This window comes from Salmo salar, chromosome 17, assembly GCF_965601325.2.
Source record: "Salmo salar chromosome 17, fSalSal1, whole genome shotgun sequence".
NCBI lineage: Eukaryota > Metazoa > Chordata > Actinopteri > Salmoniformes > Salmonidae > Salmo > Salmo salar.
The window spans coordinates 30,200,314-30,224,529 of NC_138307.1; the positions used below are offsets into that span (position 1 = coordinate 30,200,314).

Sequence of the window (24,216 nt, forward strand, 5' to 3'; positions counted from 1 at the left end):
ATGACAATTACAGGCCTCTCTCATCTTTTTAAGTGGGAGAACTTGCACAATTGGTGGCTGACTAAATACTTTTTTCCCCCACTGTATGTTGTGTCTACCAGCTCAATCCCACAGAAAACTGCAGAAGGAAGCAGTAATACCCAGTCAACCATCAGACTCCATTGTGAGACATCTCACAGAGGATATTCAACCCTAAATTAATCTTAATATCTTTACAATAGAAACTAACAAAACTCACCAAAACTGACAAGGTACACACTAATCAGTAAAGTAAAGGGAGGCAAACATTCTATAACGCTCCCTTTCCTCTCTGTAAAGTTCTCTCATAGTGAGAAACTATAGGATTACAATTGAGTGTGCTACGCTTTCTTCATTTGATCCAATTCAACGTTGCCAATTACTTTATGAGATGGGAATTAAGTGGATTGTCTAATCTTAGCTGGTCTGAGAGAACTGATGAGGTTTCTCTCCTTTATGTATACATTGGTGTCTTTTTAAATGGCTCAATCTGTAGAATCTCTTCTCACAGTCAGTGCAGTGATAAGGCTTCTCTCCTGTGTGTATACGTTCATGTCGTTTTAAGTTGCACAGTAGAGAGAAACTCGCCGCACAGTCAGAGCAGGAGTAAGGCTTCTCTCCTGTGTGTATACTTTCATGACGTTTTAAGTTGCACAGTAGAGAGAAACTCGCCGCACAGTCAGAGCAGATGTAAGGCTTCTCTCCTGTGTGTGTTCTCTGATGAACTTTTAGCCTAGATGATGTTGGGAAGCATTTTACACAGTTAGAGCAAGAGTACGGCCTCTCTCCTGTGTGTGTTCTTTGATGAAGTTTTAGCTCAGTTGATGTTGTGAAGCATTTTACACAGTCAGAGCAGGAGTAAGGCTTCTCTCCTGTATGTTTTTGTTGGTGTGTTTTTAAGAGGCCTAGTCGAGAGAAACTCTTTCCACAGTCAGAGCAGGAGTAAGGCTTCTCTCCAGTATGTATTTGTTGGTGAATTTTTAAGTGGCCCAGTATAGAGAAACTCTTTCCACAGTCAGAGCAGGAGTAAGGCTTCTCTCCTGTATGTTTTTGTTCATGTGTTTTTAAGTGGCCCAGTCGAGAGAAACTCTTTCCACAGTCAGAGCAGGAGTAAGGCTTCTCTCCTGTGTGTATACTTTCATGTCGTTTTAATTTGCACAGTAGAGAGAAACTTGCCGCACAGTCAGAGCAGGAGTAAAGCTTCTCTGTGTGTATACGTTCATGTCGTTTTAAGTTGCACATTAGAGAGAAACTCGCCGTACAGGCAGAGCAGAAGTAAGGCTTCTCTCCTGTGTGTGTTCTCTGATGAACTTTTAGTTTAGCTGATGTTGTGAAGCATTTTGTACAATCAGAGCAGGAGTAAGGCTTCTCTCCTGTGTGTGTTCTCTGATGAACTTTTAGCCAAGTTGATGTTGTGAAGCATTTTACACAGTCAGAGCAGGAGTAAGTCTTCTCTCTTGTCTGCACTCTATGATTAACTGTCAGAGCCTTTGATGATGTGAAATTCTTCCCACCGTCAGTATAGGAATACCGATTCTCTCCTTTGTGTATTTTTAGGTGTATTTCTAGTTTTGATAGAATTGGGAAAATCTCCTCACAATGTGGGCAGGGGTGAGACCGCTTAGCTCTGTGATCTTCCTGCTGTTGCTCTCTGGATGTAGAGAATGTCTCAACACGGTCTCCTGTATGAACAACATCAGAAGAACCAGTCAATTGGTGTGATATACATGTCAATCACATGTATTTTATGTAGCCCTTATTACATCAGAAGTTTTCACAAAGTGCTTTACAGTAACCCAGCCTCAAACCCCAAAGAGCAAGCAATGCAGGTGTAGAAGCAAAGTGGCCATGAAAAACTTCCCAGCAAGAAGGAACCTAGGAAGAAACGTAGAGAGGAAACAGGCCCAAAGGGGTGGCCAGTCCTCTTCTGGCTGTACCGGGTGACATACGTATTCATATCAGTAGGCTGTACAATACAAAAGTGAATACAACTATTCTAAAAGTGGGTACAAGTCATGAAAATATCATCATAAATATTATCATCATATCATCCTCCAGTCACTATCACAAGGGTTAGTAACCAGGATGTATCACATCTGACCGTAACTGGGAGTCCCATAGGGTGGCACACAATTGGCCCAGCATCGTCCGGGTTTGGCCAGGGGTAGGCCGTCAATGTAAATAATAATTTGTTCTCAACTTCTTCGGTCTAGGGGGCAGTATTCGGAAGTTTGGATGAATGAGGTGCCCAAAGTAAACTACCTGTTACTCAGGCCCAGAAGCTAGGATATGCATATAATTGGTAGTATTGGATAGAAAACTCTTAAGTTTCCAAAACTGTTAAAATAATGTCTGTGAGTATAACAGAACTGATATGGCAGCCAAAAACTCTAGGAAAATCCATCCAGGAAGTGGGATATTTTTGATGCGAGTGGTTTTCCATTGACAGCCTATTAATTATGTCATGGGTTAGGGCCCAGATTGCAGTTCCTATGGCTTCCACTAGATGTCAGTCTTTAGACATGGTTTCAGGCTTGTTTTCTGAAAAATGAAGAAGAATGAGACCTTTCTGTCAGGGGACTGGGAAGTCATGCAGTACTAGTTACGCGCATGACTGTGTGCGCGCTCTTTGTTCTTTTTCCTTTCTATTAAAAAACACTTTTGTCCAGTTGAAATATTAGCGATTATTTAGATAATTGACACCCTGAGGATTAGTTATAAACATCGTTTGACATGTTTCGACGAACTTTACCGGTACTATTAGGATGTATTCGTCTGCATGTTTTGACCGCCTTTGAGCCAGTGGATTACTGAACAAAACGCGCCAACAAAACTGAGTTTTTTGGATATAAAGAGGGACTTTATTGAACAAAACAACCATGTATTGTGTAGCTGGGAGCCTTATGATTGCAACCAGATGAAGATCTTCAAAAGGTAAGTGATTCATTTTATCGCTATTTCTGACTTCCGTGACTCCTCTAATTGGTTGGAAAATGTTTGTAAGCTTTTGTAAGCGGGGCGCTGTCCTTAGATAGTCGCATGGTATGCTTTCGCCGTAAAGCCTTTGTCAGATTTCAAAAAGTGGCTGGATTAACAAGAAGTTAATCTTTAAGCTGATATATAACACTTGTATTTTCATGAAAGTTTATTATGACTATTTCTGTAATTTGAATTTGGCGGTCTGCAATTTCACCGGATGTTGGCCAGGTGGGACGGTAGCGTCCCACCTAGTGCAGAGAGGTTAACTGACTTGCCTAGATAAATAAAGGTTAAAAAAAGGAGAGTAATTTCATAGAACTTTAAAACACTGGCAGTTTGTCTACTTCACTTCTTTAGTCTACACTCTGATCACTCCATATAACCCAGTTAATAAAACAAATGCTGGCAATGCTGGTGTTAAACCATGCAAGTCTGAGTAGCATGAAATAATATCTACCTTCTCATTGAAACAGTTAATCATGAAACAGTTCTACTACAACTTGTCATGCACAGTGGGAAGTTGGAACGAACAACAAAATCAGATAGATAGAACCTGCTCTTACCATGAGAAACAGATTTCCCAATCTTCTCCTCCTCTTCTTCATCTTTAATGTTGACATTCAGCTCCAGTGTTTGACTGCAGTCTTCCAGCTTCACTGATGCCATCTCTGGATCCTGCAGTGCAAACTGGGCTCCACTGTCACAATCAGGACCCAGTGAATGTAGGTTTGGACTCAGTGTGGAATGAGAGAGGCAGGCTGGGTTTGTCCTCACTATTGACGTTACCGGCCTCAGACTTACTTCTAGTCGTCCTGTAGTAACAATGAGAAACAGACATAAAAAGTTATTGTCTTGACAGTTCTGGCACATTCTTTATTTTCTATTAAAATACATCATATTTTTTCTTGTTCAATTATCTAAATCAGTGCTTGACTTGGACTGAAATAGTTGTCGATACTCATTTTGGGTGGCGGTACTGTTTATATTTAGATGCAGGAGCTCCACAATACTGTTGAGGTAATATTCCATAAGAACATGAGCTCAAACAGTAGAAAATGAGGTGTCAGTTCTCAGCTCCAGTGAGCTCCTGTCCATCTCATGTCAATAGATCAGGTAGGTAAGCATTGACAACAAAACATTAATTTATTCAAATTAGACAAAGTACACGCTACACAACGTAACTAAACTTAACCTATAGTAGATTTCTTGGATTTACATAAATTAATAAATTACTCAAAAACCATTTAGTACAAGGTTCCAGTATGTTTTAGGCAGCACTATGTACTATTTTCCTGAATAACCTTGTCTTCACTGTATTATTTCAATCAAAAACCAATTGTATTTCCCTTTCACACCATATTAACATTTATAGACAAAGATAGAAACGGAATGTGTCTGAATATTACTACATAAAATTGTCTCTCTTTGACGCAGACAGAGTGGGTGCCGCAGTTTTCCCAGCTTGTGAATTTTACACAAAACCAATAACATGCAAAACAAACTCAGAAATCTCAAATAAATTGATAATTTGAAATTACCTTGAGAAAATTATGTACATCCATTCAGACAAACCCAAAGTCTCTAGCTATGTGGCTTGTAAAATAGTTATCACGTTCTTCACTTGGTTTGACACAAAAATAAAACATCAACCCTTTACCAAACGTGATAATACCTTAACGGATGTTACCTAGCATGGAATGACATGTTCTTTTGATATTAGGAAGTTTAAACCTGCTACTACCTATGTAGTAATAAATATAAAAGGACACAAATGTTATCTTCTTAACATCATAGTTGTTGCACTTTATTCTGAAGAATGGTGAGTGCCTGCCCAAAACTTCCTGTTTCCCCACTACCACAGTGCAGCCACAGATAGAACAATGAGACAGATATTTCACCAGATGTATAAATGTGAAGCATCCGCTTAGCGTTTCCACTCACTACCAAATCTGCTAGTGAGAGGAAGCCTACTGGCCAGCAGTGGGAGAAGATGGAACGAGACGGATTTTGGCCGACATTCTGCAAATGTTCCAATCAATGAAACATCAGATCTTAATACAGTTTTCTGTCCCCAAAACTAAAATCTGTTATGAACAGAGTGGACTAAGTTTTGTAGACTTTACCCTTCGCAAAGTATTTTTTTTAATTGCGTTGTTTAGAAGGAATGTAAAGGCGAATTGAGTTATTGCACACAAGTGCTTCACAGAGGAGGCATTTCCTAACAGAAATATGCAGATGTGTGCTAGAACGCGCCAAATTAGATCTCGGTAGCTGGTGCTTGGCTCTGCCCGCTATGACTCATCTGTTCCCCATCGGAAACGACTGGTTGTGGTCTATCTTCAGTGCAATCGTCCATGTATTCAGGGATCCTTGGGATGGCCCTACCCCATTATGAGAAGGGCGGTGCTTAATTTGAGCCGGATCCTCCAGCACCTCTCAGTTTTGTAGTCTTTCGTTCTGGAACCCATTTGCCAGGATCAGGTAGACTACAGATGAAGATGGAAGTTTACATACACCTTAGCCAAATACATTTAAAAACTTAGTTTTTCACAATTGCTGACATTTAATCCTAGTAAATATTCCCTGTTTTAGGTCAGTTAGGATCACCACTTTATTTTAAGAATGTGAAATGTCAGAATAATAGCAGAGAGAATGATTTATTTCAGCTTTCATTTCTTTCATCACATTCCCAGTGGGTCAGAAGTTTACATACACTCAATTAGTATTTGGTAGCATTGCCTTTAAATTGTTTAACTTGGGTCAAACGTTTCAGGTAGGCTTCCACAAGCTTCCCACAATAAGTTGGGCGAATTTTGGCCCATTCCTCCTGAGAGAGAGTCAGGTTTGTAGGCCTCCTTGCTCGCACACGCTTTTTCAGCTCTGCCCACAAATTTTCTATTGGATTGAGGTCAGGGCTTTGTGATGGCCACTCCAATACCTTGACTTTGTTGTCCTTAAGCCATTTTGCCACAACTTTGGAAGTATGCTTGGGGTCATTGTCCATTTGGAAGACCCATTTGCGACCAAGCTTTAACTTCCTGACTGATGTCTTGAGATGTTGCTTCAATACATCCACATCATTTTCCTTCCTCGTGATGCCATCTATTTTGTGATGTGAACCAGTCCCTGCTGCAGCATGATGCTGCCACCCCCGTGCTTCACGGTTGGGATGGTGTTCTTCGGCTTGCAAGTCTCCTCCTTTTCCTCCAAATTTAACAATGGTCATTATAGCCAAACAGTTCTATTTTTGTTTCATCAGACCAGAGGACATTTCCCCAAAAAGTAAGATTTTTGTCCCCATGTGCAGTTGCAAACCGTAGTGTGGCTTTTTTAACCTGTTGGGGATAGGGGGCAGTATTTGCACGGCCGGATAAAAAACGTACCCGATTTAATCTGGTTACTACTCCTGCCCAGTAACTAGAATATGCATATAATTATTGGCTTTGGATAGAAAACACCCTAAAGTTTCTAAAACTGTTTGAATGGTGTCTCTGAGTATAACAGAACTCATATGGCAGGCAAAAACCTGAGAAGATTCCTTACAGGAAGTGGCCTGTCTGACAAGTTCTTGTTCTTCTTGGCTCTGTTTATTGAAAACTGAGGATCTTTGCTGTAACGTGACACTTCCTACGGCTCCCATAGGCTCTCAGAACCAGGGAAAAAGCTGAATGATGTAATTCCAGCCTCTGGCTGAAAAACATTAGCGCGTTTGGATAGTGGCCGGTCAGAGTACCATCAGACTGAGGCTCGTGCACGAGTCGACCCCATGGTTTATTTTCTTTCATCTTTGAACATAAACACGCTTTCCCGGTCGGAATATTATCGCTTTTTTACGAGAAAAATTGCATAAAAATTGATTTTAAACAGCAGTTGACATGCTTCAAAGTACGGTAATGGAATATTTAGATTTTTTTTGTCACGAAATGCGTCATGCGCGTCACCCTTCTTTACCATTCGGATAGTGTCTTGAACGCACGAACAAAACAGAGGATATTTGAACATAACTATGGATTATTTTGAACCAAACCAACATTTGTTATTGAAGTAGAAGTCCTGGGAGTGCATTCTGACGAAGAACAGCAAAGGTAATAACATTTTTCTTATAGTAAATCTGACTTTGGTCAGGGCTAAACTTGGTGGGTGTCTAAATAGCTAGCCCTGTGATGCCGGGCTATCTACTCAGAATATTGCAAAATGTGCTTTCACCGAAAAGCTATTTTAAAATCAGACATAGCGAGTGCATAGAGGAGTTCTGTATCTATAATTCTTAAAATAATTATGTTTTTTGTGAACGTTTATCGTGAGTAATTTAGTAAATTCACCGGAACTTTGCGGGGGGTATGCTAGTTCTGAACGTCACATGCTAATGTAAAAAGCTGTTTTTTGATATATGAACTTGATTGAACAAAACATGCATGTATTGTATAACATAATGTCCTAGGGTTGTCATCTGATGAAGATCAAAGGTTAGTGCTGCATTTAGCTGTGGTTTGGGTTTATGTGACATTATATGCTAGCTTGAAAAATGGGTGTCTGATTATTTCTGGCTGGGTACTCTGCTGACATAATCTAATGTTTTGCTTTCGTTGTAAAGCCTTTTTGAAATCGGACAGTGTGGTTAGATTAACGAAAGTCTTGTCTTTAAAATGGTGTAAAATAGTAATATGTTTGAGAAATTGAAGTAATAGCATTTCTAAGGTATTTGAATAACGTGCCACGGGATTCAACTGGCTGTTGAGTAGGTGGGACGATTTCGTCCCGCCGACCCTAGAGAGGTTAATGGTGGTTTTGGAGCAGTGGCTTCTTCCTTGCAGAGCGTCGATATAGGACTCATTTTACTGTGGATGTAGATACTTTTGTATCTGTTTCCTCCAGCATCTTCACAAGGTCCTTTGCTGTTGTTCAGGGATTGATTTGTACTTTTCGCACCAGAGGAATGTTCATCTCTAGGAGACAGAATACGTCTCCTTCCTGAGCGGTATGACGGCTGCGTGGCCCCATGGTGTTTATACTTGCGTACTATTGTTTGTACAGATGAACGTGGTACCTTCAGGCGTTTGGAAATTGCTCCCAAGGATGAACCAGACTTGTTGAGGTCAAAAAAAAAATTCTGAGGTCTTGGTTGATTTCTTTTTATTTTCCCATGATGTCAAGCAAAGAGGCACTGAGTTTGAAGGTAGGCCTTGAAATACATCCACAGGTACACCTCCAATTGACTCAAATTATGTCAATTAGACTATCAGAAGCTTCTAAAGCCATGACATCATTTTCTGGAATTTACCAAGCTGATTAACCTGTCTGGGCTAGGGGGCAGTTTTTTCACGGCCGGATGAAAAACGTACCCAATTTAAACAGGTTACTACTCTGGCCCAGAAACTAGAATATGCATATTATTAGTAGATTTGGATAGAAAACACTCTGAAGTTTCTAAAACTGTTTGAATGGTGCCTGTGAGTATAACAGAACTCAAATGGCAGGCAAAAACCTGAGAAAAAGTCAACCAGGAAGTGGAGGATCTGAGAATTGCAGTTCTTTCTAGTCCCTTTCGAAACTACAGTATCTGTGGGGTTACGTTGCACTTCCTAAGGCTTCCATTGGCCGTCAAAAGCCTTCAGAAAGTGGTTTGAGCATTCTCCTGTCACTGGGCAGATAATAGGAGCTCAGTTACTGAGTGGTCTGCCTGGCAACAAAGGGATTGGATATGCGCGGTCACGCGAGTGCCCCGTTCCTTCTTTTTCTTCTTGAATGAATATGCTATTGTCCGGTTGGAATATTATCACAATTTTTCGGAAGAAATACCATAAAGATTGATTTTAAACAGCGTTTGACATGCTTCTAAGTACGGTAATGGAACATTTTGACTTTTCGTCTCTGGTTCCGCGCTCGCGCGTTATGCCTTTGGATAAGTGATCTGTACGCACGAACAAAACGGAGGTATTTGTACATAAATATGGATTATTTCGAACAAAAACAACATTTCTTGTGGAAGTAGCAGTCCTGGGAGTGCATTCTGACAAAGATCAGCAAAGGTAAGAGAATATTTCTAATACTAATTCTGAGTTTAGGTTGCCCCGAACTTGGCGGGTGTCTGTATAGCTCTCTGATGGTTGAGCTATGTACTCAGAATATTGAAAAATGTGCTTTCTCCATAAAGCTATTTTAAAATCTGACAAAGCGGTTGCATCCAGGAGTAGTCTATCTATAATTCTTTAAATAATTGTTATATATTTTGTCAACGTTTATGATGAGTATTTTAGTAAATTGATGTGCGCATTCACCGGCAGTTTTGGTGGGAATACATTTTCTGAAAATCACGCGCCAATGTAAAATTCTGTTTTTGGATATAAATATGAACTTTATCGAACAAAACATACATGTATTGTGTAACATAATGTCCTAGGAGTGTCATCTGATGAAGATCGTCAAAGGTTAGTGCTTCATTTAGCTGTGTTTTGGGTTTTATTGACACATGTCCTTGCTTGGAAAATGGCTGTGTGATTATTTTTGTCTATGTACTCTCCCAACATAATCTAATGGTTTGCTTTCGCTGTAAAGCCTTTTTGAAATCGGACAATGTGGTTACATCAAGGAGAAGTGTATCTCTAAAATGGTGTAAAATAGTTGTATGTTTGAGAAAGTTGAATTACGACATTTTGTTGTTTTTGAATTTGCCGCCCTGATATTTCACTGGCTGTGTACCGCAGGTGGGATGCTAGCGTCCCACGTAGCCCATAGAAGTTAAAGGCACAGTCAACTTAGTGTATGTAAACTTCTGACCCACTGGAATTATGATAGAGTGAATTATAAGTGAAATAATCTGTCTGTAAACAATGGCTGGAAAAATGACTTGTGTCATGCACAAAGTAGATATCCTAACTGACTTGCCAAAACTATAATTTGTTAACAAGAAATTTGTGGAGTGGTTGAAAAACGAGTTTTAATGACTCCAACCTAAGTGTATGTAAACTTCCGACTTCAACTGTACCTCTAGTGACATGAAAAATAATTTCCACTGTTTGCAATGTAAAAATCCTAATTACATTTGGATTCCTCTGTAATTGTCATGCCCCCTAAAAAACGTAATGTGAAAACGTGCCTGATATTCTAAGAATGTATTAATGTTGGGCCGTCCCAGGTTTATGGTTTATGCAACATTGTACCCTATTTAGACCAAGGCGTGGCCATTGCTGTGGTGAGAGAGAAGCACGCCTGTATCTCTCACAGAACTAAAATGAGATTCACTTTCTATGATCTCTCTCCCTCTCTGTGCTGTTATAGACATGAGCCAGCAACTCATCTCTCCAGCATTGCACTTCTTCATTTATTTCCTAATAGAATAATAGCTGTGGGAAGTGTGTTGAGGTTCTGCAGCACTCTGCAGTCTGTTCAGAAAGAAATGAAATAATTCCCAAAACTACACCAGGAGTATTTAGCTACAGAGGATCAATAGCTAATTTAAATAAAAAAGCCTAGTTGTGTGTAGCCAAATCACAAGGCATGTCTACAGTCAGGAACATGTGGCAAATCTGTCAGTGAACAGCATGCAGCCAAAACAAGCCTTTAGCAATATTTCTAATACAGTCACTGGAAAACACAGGTTGTAAAGCAAATAGATCCTGCTGAAAATAAAATACTAATCTGTCTGTATGTTACCAAGTTATCAACTTCCAAATAGGTCTATTGAGCAAACAGCATTTGTTTTACAAAGTAAAGCAAGAGAGAGATGGGCTTTTGGCCGGTGAGTGAGCTGCACATCATTGGGTGAGTCAGTGAAACTGGAAAGATTGTTTAGGACTATAACTTCCTCCTCATATTGTACAATGTGTTTCTCCTCACACCTGGACTAGGCTTTTGATGGATTAGAGACAAGGTGGTTTTTATTGACCTCAGATTCTCAGTTTGTCAGTGTCAAAGTAGCCTGTCATTTTGGTCATTTGTGAGGTATTAAAAAAGATTCTTCAAAAGTCCCCAGTCATCTAAAATGATGTAGAACTGCATGAAATCCGTTTTGCCACATTTTTCCCGGACTCTAGGCTACAAAAAATGTACTTCATGTGTGTAACTTCTGTAAGCGGTTCAACACCACTGCTCCAGAGTTGCACAGCGGTCTAAGGCACTGCATCTCAGTGCAAGAGGCATCACAACAGTCTCTGGTTCGAATCCAGTCTGTATCACCTCTGGCCGTGATTGGGAATCCCATAGGGCGGCGCACAATTGGCCCAGCAGCGTCCGAGTTTGGTACGGGTAGGCCGTCATTGTAAATAAGAATTTGTTCTTAACTGACTTGCCTAGTTAAATAAAATAAAACAATTATAATATGCCAGTACGCAAAAGCCATGATAATGCAATGCTTTATTATAAAGGTATTTTATTTAATGTGTTCTGGTACCTCAGAACCCCCCAGGTCACCACCTCTCAGGCTCACTTTTGGTTCCAGCACCTCCCAATTTACACAGTAAACACTGGAGAAGTGGGTAGCTGCCGCTGCCTCCTCCGGGACACATCTCTTTTACATAGAATTGGTGAGGATGTTGATTTTGGCCTGTGGAATAGACCACGTGTAACAACACCTGAACAGGATCGGTACATCCGAACATCACACCTGCTAGACAGGAATGTCAGTGTTTTGCCATGGCCAGCGAAGAGCCATGGCAAAACACTGACATTCCTGTCTAGCAGGTGTGATGTTCGGATGTACCGATCCTGTTCAGGTGTTGTTACACGTGGTAACAACAATCAATCTCATTGAGCACGTCTGGGACCTGTTGGATCGGAGGGTGAGGGCTAGGGCCATTTCCCCAGGAAATGTCTGGGATTATTGCAGGTGCCTTGGTGGAAGACTGAGGTAACATCTCACATCACAGCAAGAACTGGCAAATCTGGTGCAGTCCATGAGGAGGAGATGCACTGCAGTACTTAATGCAGCTGATGGCAACACCAGATACTGACTGTTACTTTTGATTTTGACCCACCCCTTTGTTCAGGGACACATTATTCCATTTCTGTTAGTCATATGTCTGTGGAACTTGTTCAGTTTATGTCTCAGTTGTTGAATCTTACGTTCATACAAATATTTACACATGTTAAGTTTGCTGAAAATAAACGCAGTTGACAGTAAGAGGTTTTAATTTTTTGCCGAGTTTATATTTACCTTATCAACTCAGGGATTCGATCCAACAACCTTTCGATTACTGGCCAAACTCTCTAGCCACTAGGCTACCTGTACGTATTCATATAAGTAGGCTGCGCAATACAAAAGGAGAATAAAACTATTCTAAAAGTATCTCATAAGTCAAGAAAATTATGACCTATATCATCCTCCACTCACTATCACAAGGGTTAGTAACTACACAGACTCACTTCATATCATCCTCCACTCACTATCACAAGGGTTAGAAACTACACAGACTAATTTCATAGAACTTTAAAAACACTGGCAGTTTTACTTCACTTCTTTAGTCTACTCTTTGAGCACTCCAGATCGCCCAGTGAATAAAACAAATGCTGGCAATACTGGTGTCAAACCATGCAAGTCTCAGTAGTATGAAATAACATCTACCTTCTCATTGTAACAGTTCATCATGAAACAGTTCTACTGCAACTTTTCATACACAGTGGGAAGTTGTAACAAACAACAAAATTAGTTAGATAGAACCTGCTCTTACCATGATTAACAGATTTCCCAATCTTCTCCTCCTCTTCTTCATCTTTAATGTTGACATTCAGCTCCAGTGTTTGACTGCAGTCTTCCAGCTTCACTGATGCCATCTCTGGATCCTGCAGTGCAAACTGGGCTCCACTGTCACAATCAGGACCCAGTGACTGTAGGTTTGGACTCAGTGTGGAAGGAGAGAGGAAGGCTGGGTTTGTCCTCACTGTTGATGTTACCGGCCTCATACCTGAGTCAGCAAGTAGTACAAGAGAAACAGACACAAAAATTATTTTCTTGACAGTTCTGATACCTTCTTTATTCTCTATTAAATATATACTGTTTTTTCTTGTTCAATTATTTAATTGAGTGCTGGATTTGGTCTGAAATAGTTGCCGATACTCATTTTGGGTGTCGGTACTGTTTATATTTAGGTGCAGGAGTACCAGCGCACGTCATACATTCATCATATTAGTTACATTGACATCTTTGAATTAGAGTTTTTCCAAGTACAAAACCTATTTTTCCCCAGTATTCCTGACCTCTCTCCTGTTGTGTTCTTAATGCAAAGGTCATACGCTCCATGTGGTGTACTGATTTTACAATGACTATCCATTGTGTCACTGTGGGAGGGTCTTTTTGTAGCCATTTCCTAATGATAGCCTTTTTACTGGCTGCCAGAAGGACCTTCAAGAGGTACTTTTCTCTATTGTGTAAGTTATCAGGTATTATTTCACCCAAGTACAAAGAAATTAATGTTTGTTCTATGTCAAATCCCATTATTTTCCCAATTTTAGATCTTATTTCTCCCCAGTAGGTTTCGATTGCGGTGCAGGTTCAAAAGATATGAGAGTGATCCACCCTCAAGACAGCATTCTCTCCAACAAGGTTGTAGGGAGCCAGTCTGTTTTGATTTCAGTTTAGGTATTATGAAGAAACGTATAACATTCTTCCAACAGAATTTTCTCCATGACCTTGAGATGGAGTTTTGTTGAGTCTCTAATATGTTCAACCATGTTTCATCAGTTATTTCAATGTTAAGTTCCATTTCTTTTTAATATAGTTTGTAGAATGTTTCTTTGAGGATTCAATACCCAAGTAGAGATTTGAAATCGTTTTCTTGTTACTCCCCAAGTTGTATGCGTTAGTGAATACTTGGATTAATTTTTGAGGTGCTCGAGGGTCAATCGCTTTTATCTCCCTTCAGAAATAGTGTCAAACTTGTAGGGATCTGTAAAAATCTTGTTTATCCAAGCCATGTTTTTTTACTTAGGTCCTGGAAGTTATCTAGGTCCCCATTCCTTATAATTGTACTGAATGATGTGATGCCTTTCTGCATCCATTGTTTAAATCTGCTGTCCTGAGTTGCAGGGATGAAGCTGGGGTCGTATGCGGGCCAACTCAGCAGTTTGATCTCTATCTAAATTATTTTGCTTAACTACCCTAAACCATGTCTTCAGAGAGAAATTAATCCACTGATTTTGTCTATTGTATGTTTCTATTACCATGTCCTTATTTTGTCCTCTCTGTCAAAGTAGTCTCAATGTCTTTCCATTTGGATTCAGATTCTGAATTTCACCAACACACCAGAGGTCTTAATTGGGCTGACACAAAATAATATTTTAGGTTTGGTAAGGCCACACCCCCACAGTTGTTTGGTAATTGTAATGTTGTATATATAATTGTTGGTCTCCTACTGTTCCAGATAAACCTTGATATCCGTTTATCCCTAAACTGTTTAGGTGGGATTTCTATGGGCAGTGATTGGAACAAATAGAGTAACCTCGGCAGGATGTTCATTTTGATTGTTTCAATTCTACTTCTAAGATCTAAGGGAAGTGAATTCCACCTGTCTAGGTCATCATATATTTTCTTGTTGATGTGATCGTAATTCATGCAATAAAGTTTGGGTGTATCTTTTGGTAGATATACTCCAAGATATTTAATGGATGAAGAAGTCCAGTGGAATTTATACCTACAGTCGTGGCCCAAAGTTTTGAGAATGACACAAATATTCATTTTCGCAAAGTCTGCTGCCTCAGTTTGTATGATGGCAATTTGCATATACTCCAGAATGTTATGAAGAGTGATCAGATGAATTGCAATTAATTGCAAAGTCCCTCTTTGTCATGCAAATGAACTGAATCGCCAAAAACCAGTTGCACTGCATTTCAGCCCTGCCACAAAAAGATCAGTTGACATCATGTCAGTGATTCTCTCGTTAACACTGGTGTGAGTGTTGACGAGGACAAGGCTGGAGATAACCCTGTCATGCTAATTGAGTTTGAAAAACAGACTGGAAGCTTCAAAAGGAGGGTGGTGCTTGGAATCATTGTTCTTCCTCTGTCAATCATGGTTACCTGCAAGGAAAAACGTGCCGTCATCATTGCTTTGCACAAAAAGGGCTTCACAGGCAAGGATATTGCTGCCAGTATGATTGCACCTAAATCAACCATTTATCGGATCATCAAGAACATCAAGGAGAGCGGTTCAATTGTTGTGAAGAAGGCTTCAGGGCGCCCAAGAAAGTCCAGCAAGCGCCAGGACCGTCTCCTAAAGTTGATTCAGCTGCGAGATCGGGACACCACCAGTACAGAGCTTGCTCAAGAATGGCAGCAGGCAGGTGTGAGTGCATCTGCATGCACAGTGAGGCGAAGACTTTTGGAGGATGGCCTGGTGTCAAGAAGGGCAGCAAAGAAGCCACTTCTCTAAAGGAACAACATCAGGGACAGACTGATATTCTGCAAAAGGTACAGGGATTGGACTGCTGAGGACTGGGGTAAAGTCATTTTCTCTGATAAATCCCCTTTCCGATTGTTTGGGGCATCTGGAAAAAAAGCTTGTCTGTAGAAGGCAAGGTGAGCGCTACCATCAGTCCTGTGTCATGCCAACAGTAAAGCATCCTGAGACCATTCATGTGTGGGGTTCCTTCTCGGCCAAGGAAGTGGGCTCGCTCACAATTTTGCCTAAGAACACAGCCATGAATAAAGAATGGTACCAACACATCCTCCGAGAGCAACTTCTCCCAACCATCCAGGAAAAGTTTGGTGACAAACAATGCCTTTTCCAGCATGATGGAGCACCTTGTCATAAGGCAAAAGAGATAACTAAGTGGCTCGGGGAACAAAACATCGATATTTTGGGTCCATGGCCAGGAAACTCCCCAGACCTTAATCCCATTGAGAACTTGGTCAATTCTCAAGAGGGGGGTGGACAAACCAAAACCCACAAATTCTGACAAACTCCAAGCATTAATTATGCAAGAATGGGCTGCCATCAGTCAGGATGTGGCCCAGAAGTTAATTGACTACATGCCAGGGCGGATTGCAGAGGTCTCGAAAAAGAAGGTTCAACACTGCAAATATTGTGCATCAACTTCACGTAATTCTCAATAAAAGCCTTTCACTTATGAAATGCTTGTAATTATACTTCAGTATTCCATAGTAACATCTGACAAAAATATCTAGACACTGAAGCAGCAAACTTTGTGAAAATTAATATTTGTGTCATTCTCAAAACTTTTGGCCACGACTGTACTCTTCAGCTCTTCCTGTGGGGTATAATCATATACTAGGGCTTGAGTCTTGTGTACGTGAAGCACATAGCCTGAATATGTTCCAAATGTTTGTAAAACATCCATCAATCTAGGTACACTTGAGCCTGGGTCTTTAAGGAATAACAGAACGTCATCAGCATACATGCATATCTTATGTTCACTGCCTCTTATTGTTATACCCTCTAAAGTTGGGTCCTGTCTTATTGCCTGTGCTAATGGTTCGAGGTACAAGGAGAAGAGCGTGGGTGAAATATTACAGCCTTGTCTTGTTCCTCGCTCGTGACAAATGTCCATTTATCTTTATTCTAGCGGTCGGACCTGAATACAGTGTTTTGATGCACTGTATCACTTCTTAAATTGGAATAGATAATCCCATCCCACTGAATCAAATGCTTTTTCTGCATCTAGACTGATTAATATTGCACGTGTCTTATTCTGAGTAATGTGGTCCATAACATGTAGTGTTCTCCTTATTGTCCTGTGTCTGCCTATTTTGTATGAAACCAGTTTGATCTCCGTCAATCAGTTCTGGGATTTTGTTCTCCATTCTTTTGGCTATTATTGATGCATATAGTTTATAATCTGTGTTATGAATTGCGATAGGTCTATATGAACTGCATTCCTTCTTACCTTTACCCTCTTTTGGGATTACAGATATGATGGCCTCCCTCCATGATGGTGGGAGACCGACCTCCCGCAGAGTCCAGTTAAAACAGGCCTTAAGTAGAGGTGTTAGTTGTTCTCTGAAGGTCTTGACCCATTCTGAAGGGAAGCCATCAGGCCCTTAAGTGGAGGTGTTAGTTGTTCTCTGAAGGTCTTGAACCATTCTGAAGGGAAGCCATCAGGGCCTGGAGACTTGTTTACTTTTAGTTGAGATATTGCTTTATTAACTTCATCGGTGGTTATTTCTAAAGTTAGTCTATCATTTTGCTCTGTCCCAATTTAGGGGAGATCAAGTGAGTTCAAAAACCGCTCTATTGTCTGTGCATCTGCCTTCTCTGGTTGCTTGTACAGATGTGTAATATGATTCAAATGCATTCTGTATTTCATCTAATTTGCATGTGATATTCTTTGTTTTGGGGTCTTTTATTTTGAAAATGGTATTCTGTGCTTGTTGTTTCCGGAGTCTCCATGCTAGTAATTTGGTTGCCTTTGAGCCTGCTTCATAATATCGTTGTTTCAGGAACCTGAGCTTTTTCTCTACTTCTTCACTATAAATCTGGTAAATTTCCTGTTTTACCTTTTGGATCTCTTGTAAAGTAAGAGGGTCTTTGTATTGACTATGAGATCCTTCTAAGTTTCTTAGGGTTTCTTGTAATTTCAGCAGATTCTGTGCTTTAATCTTTTTCTTGAGAGATGTGGCTATGATCTTTCCTCTAATAACCGCCTTAGCTGCATCCCACAATGTAGCAGGAGATACTTCCCCGTTATCATTATTCTCCAGATAGATGTTCAATTCGGTCTTTATTGATTCCTTGAATGCTGGATCATTCAGCATGCTTGTATTAAGTCTCCATATAGTATTTCTTGGTTTGCTATCAAGGTGTAGCAAAACGTAAACTCCATTATGATCTGATAAGTCGCTCTGCCCGATCCTACAGTCCTTAAGCCTGTGTCTATCTGCATTGTACATGAAAAAGTAGTCTAACCTGGAGTATTTAGTGTGGCGGGCTGAGTAAAAAGTATATTCCTCATCTGTCTTGTGGGTGTCACGCCATACATCGAGCAGTCCTAGATCCTGCAATATCCTATTGATCTTTTTAGCAACTAGACTCATTTTCCTATGTTGATTTGTGCTGTCCAATTTCGAGTTTAAAATCGTGTTAAAATCCCCTCCACAGATAAGAGTGCCAGAGGTTTCTGTGGCAATTCAATCAAACACCTTCCTGTAGAAGACCATGTCACTCCCTGGTGGTGCGTATACATTAAATAATGTAACTTCCTTGTTATCCAGTTTACATTTAACAAGTATAAATCTACCCTCGTCTTTTATTACTGACAAACTCAAAATTAACTGAATTTGGGATCAAGATTGCAGGTGTGGATAAGTGAGTTTCCTGCCAGAATAGTATGTCAACTCTCTCCTGTTTCATCTTTGCTATTACCTTACTTCTCTTGATGGCACTCCCCAGTCCGTTTACATTGAGACTTATGACCTTAATAAATTCCCGATGATGCATCGATATAAATAAAAAAAACCTGTGCACCATACCTGCCTGCTTATCATGAGCCTAAAAATGAAGAACGATAATAAGGTAAACCAAAGTGGGAAAATACTTTGGTATTTGGACTCCCATGTCAGAGGACTGTCTCTTGCCTCTGGGGTTTGAGGGGATGAGCCTATCCGCAGGAGGGGCCCCTCGCTCAGATATGAAAATGCGTGACGTTGTCACAAACAAGACCTGTTGGATCCGAAAATAATAAGGGCGTCTATTTCGTCGCTTGTACACATCAGTTAATTACAAGTGAAAACTATATTGGTCATGCGTGCATATCCTGAATCCTCCCCTTGATATGCCCTTCTGTCACCCCATTGTCAATGTGTAATTAATCCTTAACTTCTTGGTGACGGGGCAGTATTCAGAAATTCAGATGAATAAGTGCCCAAATTAAACTGCCTGCTTCTCGGGCCCAGAAGGTAGGATATGCATATTATTACTAGATTTGGATAGAAAACACTCTGAAGTTTCTAAAACTGTTTGACTGATGTCTGTGAGTATAACAGAACTCATATGGCAGGCAATAACCTGAGAAACAAATCCAACCAGGAAGTGACTTGTAGTTTTTCTATCTAATCCCTATTCAAACTACAGTGTCTGTGGGGTCATTTTGCACTTCCTAAGGCTTCCATTGGCTGTCAACAGTCTTTAGAAACTTGTTTCATGTGTCTACTGTTACTGGGCAGAGAATAGGAGCTCAGTCAATCAGTGGACCGCCTGGGACCAGTGAGTTGTTTACTGCGCAGGCATGCTGGCACGCCGCTCCTTCTTTTTCCTCTGTAATGAATACGCTATTGTCCGGTTGGAATATTATCAAAGTTTTATGTTAAAAAGACCCTAAGGATTGATTGTAAACATCGTTTGACATGTCTTTACAAACGGTAATGGAACTATTTGACTTTTCGTCTCTGGTTTTGCGCTCCCGCGTTATGCCTTTGGATTAGTGATCTGAATGCGTGAACAAAACGGAGGTATTTGGACATAAATATGGAGTTTTTCAAACAAAAATAACATTTCTTGTGGAAGTGGGAGTCCTGGGAGTGCATTCCGACAAAGATCAGCAAAGGTAAGGGAAGATTTATAATACTAATTCTGAGTTTAGTTGACTCCAGAACTTGGCGGGTAACTGTATAGCTTGCTTTGATGGCTGAGCTCTGTACTCAGATTATTGAAAAATGTGCTTTCGCCGTAAAGCTATTTTAAAATCTGACACAGCGGTTGCATTAAGGAGAAGTGTATCTATAATTCTTTCAATAACTGTTGTAAATTTTATCAACGTTTATGATGAGTATTTTTGTAAATTGATGTGCTCATTCACCGGATGTTTTGGTGGGAATACATTTTCTGAACATCACGCTCCAATATAAAAATGGGGTTTATGGATATAAATATGAACTTTATCAAGCAAAACATACATGTATTTTGTAACATTGAGTCCTGGGAGTGTCATCTGATGAAGATCAAAGGTTAGTGATTAATTTTAGCTGTATTTCTGGTTTTTGTGACGCCTCTCCTTGCTTGGAAAATGGCTGTGTGGTTTTTCTTGTCTCGGCGCTGTCCTAACATAATCTAATGCTATGCTTTCGCCGTAAAGCCTTTTTGAAATCGGACAATGTGGTTGGATTAAGCAGAATCTTATCTTTAAAATAGTGTATAATACTTGTATGTTTGAGAAATTTGAATTATGAGATTTTTGTTGTTTTGAATTTGCCGCCCTGCTATTTCACTGGCTGTTGATAGTGTGTACCGCGGGTGGGACGCTAGCGTCCCAGATGCTCCAAGAGAGGTTAACTAATATATACGTTATTTATATGACGCTACTTAGTGTGTTCATAAAGAACACATACTTTTGGCTACTCGCCCTTGTTCAGCATTGGGGGAAAATAGGGGAGATATTTTACTTATTGCAATGTCAACCGTAACAACCCAACGTCTTAACAGCTCCCGGTAACTATTAATTCTGTTAAATCTGGTTCAGTGTCTTCCATCTTCCCGTTGGAAATGCCTGAGTCTCTCTCGGATGTGAACGTCCTCGCCGAGGTGGTTTCCCTCTTTCTCCATGACTCTGCTTGTCGACAACAATCCATGGGAAAGCCAGCTCGAGTCTTTCCGCCGGTGATGTCGCCTTTCTCCTGGCGGTATGCTCCACTGGGATGCCCCTCGACCTCAGCCGCCTCGTCTGCATGCTCGTATGTGACCGGGCTATTTTCCAGAAATACCCGCATTTTTGCCGGGAATGGTGTTTGGAAGCGAATACCCTTCTCTTTAAGTGCTTTCTTAATGGGGGTGTATTCTTTCCTTCTTTTCAGTAACTCTCTCGCGTAGTCATGATCAAAGAACACTCATTGGCCTTGGAAGTTAGGCTTTTTCCAGGTTGCATTTAAGGCTTTTTCCAGGTTGCATTTAAGACTTTCTCTTCGACTGAGAATTTTAGGAACCGTACTACTATGCATCTTGGTGGGGCGCTGCTGGGGGGTAGAGGCCAGAGCTCGGTGTGCTCTCTCGATTCCCAGGTCAGTGTCGTCTTCAAGTATGTCTTTGAAAAGACCCTCCACGAATTTGGGCATAGAGTCTTTTTCTGCGCCCTCTACTACGTTATAAAGTCTAATGTTTTGACGTGAGAAACCTTCGAGTTCTGTCACTTTTGTCTGTAGTGCGTGTTGGCTTTTTAGTGACTGTTCAATTATTTCCTTGACTGCGGAGTTCCATGTGTCCGTTTCCCCAATGCGCTGTTCTGCGTCCCCAATTCTTGTAGATAACAAAGAAGAACAACAAAGAAGAACATCACAGCTTTTCTTCGAGTTTCTGGTTAATGTCCTTCTTGAACTCATTTAGTTATTTTATTACATCTTCTTGAAGTTCCTCTCGTAAGCCTGTGAGCGCCTCACCTCACGAACTGAGGGTTCTTTTGCTGCTGCTATCTTATTTGCACTAGCATTAGCCATCTCGGGTTCATCTGCGATTATATCTTCTGCTGTCTTGTTACGGGTTGTTGTTGTTGTAGCTCCGCGACCTTTTCCTATTTTCCCCTTTTCCATTTCGAGTAAGTTATTATAATGCTCAGAGTAAATACTTGAATTTTGGGGGGGAAATACCCAACCGATGTGCAGTATGAAAAACTAGGCAGCCATTTCCTAAGTTGCGTCAACGGACTCCATGCAGCATCCTTCCTCCACAATACTTTTGAGCTAATACTTACCCTATAGTAGATAAATGCATAAATGACTCAAAAACCATTTCGTACAAGGTTAGTTTGTTTTCAGCATCACTATGTGCCATTTTCGATAATAACCTTGTATTCACTGTTTCACTTCAAAAAACAATTGCATTTCCTGTTCACACCATAGTAACATTTATAGATAGACAAACCGAATGCGTAAATATTATTACACATGTAGAAAACCGATAATCATTACATTTAGCTCCAAAACAGTAGAGCTGCATCCACACTGAAGTCCGTTGACGCAGACCGAGTGGGTGCCGCCATTTTACCAGCTTGTGAATGTTTCCTTTCATGGAGCTCTACGGACAACTCCTTCAACCTCATGGCTTGGTTTTTGCTCTGACATGCACTGTGAAATGTGTGACCTTATGATCAGTGGAAACAAGATGCACCTGAGCTCAACGTCAAGTCTCATAGTAAAGGGTATGAATACTTATGTAAATAAGGTATCTGTTTTAAATTTTTTATAAATGTTTAAACATTTCTAAAAACCTGCGTTTGCTTTGTCATTATGGGGTATTGTGTGTAGATTGATGAGGAACGTTTTTCATTAAAACCTCTTTGGGCTAGGCGTGCCGCTAGCGCACCACCTCACCAACATCCGGTGGAATTGCTGAGTGCGAATTTCAAATTGCAGAAATATAAATATTTAACATTCATGAAAATACTAGTATCATACATCAAAATAAAGGTCAACTTCTTGTTAATCCAGCCGCTGTGTCAGATTTCAAAAAGGCTTTACTGTGAAAGCATACCATGCGATTATCTGAGGACAGCGCCCCGCTTACGAAATCATACAAACAATTTCAAGCCAAGTAGAAGAGTCACGAAAGTCAGAAATAACGATAAAATTAATCACTTATCTTTGAAGATCTTCAGCTGGTTGCAATCATAAGAGTCACAGAAACATCACAAATGGTCCCTTTGTCTGATAAAGTTCTTCTTTATATTAAAAGAAAGTCAGTTTAGCTGCCGCGCTTGACTCAGTAATCCACCGGTTTCTCTCATTGAAAAATGCAGACAAAGTTCTAAAAGCTACCGGCAAACTTAGTCAAAACAAGTCAAACAACGTGTCTATATCATCCTCAGCTTGTCGAAAATTTAAATAAACTATAATATTTCATATGGAAACGACTGTGTTCAATATGAACGCCAAATTAGCAAGAGCTCACCTTCTCTATTGTGCGCAAACCACTGATGTGACCCTAGCAGTCACCACACTCTAAGTCAAAATACTAATTCATTTTTCAAAATAATAGCCGCAAAACCTTGAATAAAGACGGTTGACAGCTAGTAGAAGCTATATCAATTGCAATCTGGTGGACGGACATAGGGGTTTTCTATAGCTTTGCAAAATAAAAGCCTGTGATTGAATAAAAAAAAAATTCTGGTCGGATTTTCTTCGGGTTTTCGCCTGCCATATCAGTTCTGTTATACTCAGACATTATTTTGACAGTTTTGTAAACTTTAGTGTTTTCTATCCAAATCTACCAATTATATGCATATCCTATCTTCTGGGCCTGAGAAGCAGGCAGTTTACTTTGGGCACGCTTTTCATCCAAACTTCTCAATACGGCCCCCGGTCCCATAAAGGTTAAACAATTTTAGAAAAAGGCTGTAACGTAACAAAATGTGGAAAAAGTCAAGGGGTCTGAATACTTTCCGAATGCACTGTGTGTATTCATGTAAGAATGTGCAATACAAAATGGGAATAAAACTATTCTAAAAGTATCTAATAAGTCATGAAAATTATGAGCTAGATCATCCTCCACTCACTATCACAAGGGTTAGTAACTAAACAGATCACCGACCATTTAGAATCCCACCGTAACTTCTCCGCTATGCAATCTGGTTTCCGAGTTGGTCATGGGTGCACCTCAGCAACGCTCAAGGTCCTAAACAATATCATAACCGCCATCGATAAAAGACAGTACTGTGCAGCCGTCATCATCAACCTGGCCAAGGCTTTCGACTGTCAATCACCGCATTCTTATCGGCAGACTCAACAGCCTTGGTTTCTCAAATGACTGCCTTGCCTGGTTCACCAACTACTTTTCAGATAGAGTTCAGTGTGTCAAAATTGGAGGGCATGTTGTCCGGACCTCTGGCAGTCTCTATGGGGGTGCCACAGGGTTCAATTCTCGGGCAGACATTTCTCTGTCTACGCAGACGACACCATTCTGTATACAAGTGGCCCTTCTTTGGACACTGTGTTAACAAACCTCCAGACGAGCTTCAATGCCATACAACACTCCTTCCGTGGCCTCCAACTGCTCTTAAATGCATGCTCTTCAACCGATCGCTGACCGCACCCGCCCGCATAGCATCACTACTCTGGACGGTTCTGACTTAGAATATGTGGACAACTACAAATACCTATGTGTCTTGTTAGACTGAAAACTCTCCTTCCAGACTCACATTAAGCATCTCCAATCCGAAATTAAATCTAGAATCGGCTTCCTATTTCGCAACAAAGCCTCCTTCACTCATGCTGCCAAACCTACCCTCGTAAAACTATCCTACTGATCCTTGACTTCGGCGATTTCATTTACAAAATAGCCTCCAACACTCT

At 40.5% G+C, this 24,216-nt stretch overlaps 1 protein-coding gene across 1 annotated transcript in view; it reads right to left on the reverse strand.

Annotated features, from left to right (window-relative positions):
- Nucleotides 1-24,216, reverse strand: part of LOC123728045 (uncharacterized) — a 31,341-nt gene continuing 7,125 nt past the window's right edge. Inside the window, exons 3-5 of the mRNA XM_045698529.2 lie at nucleotides 12,663-12,896; nucleotides 3,561-3,809; nucleotides 1-1,700 (exon numbers count right to left, since the gene is read on the reverse strand). Of these exons, the coding sequence (XP_045554485.1) occupies nucleotides 436-1,700; nucleotides 3,561-3,809; nucleotides 12,663-12,896 (1,748 nt within the window). The 3' untranslated portion in view covers nucleotides 1-435. The remainder of the gene's footprint in view (nucleotides 1,701-3,560; nucleotides 3,810-12,662; nucleotides 12,897-24,216) is intronic.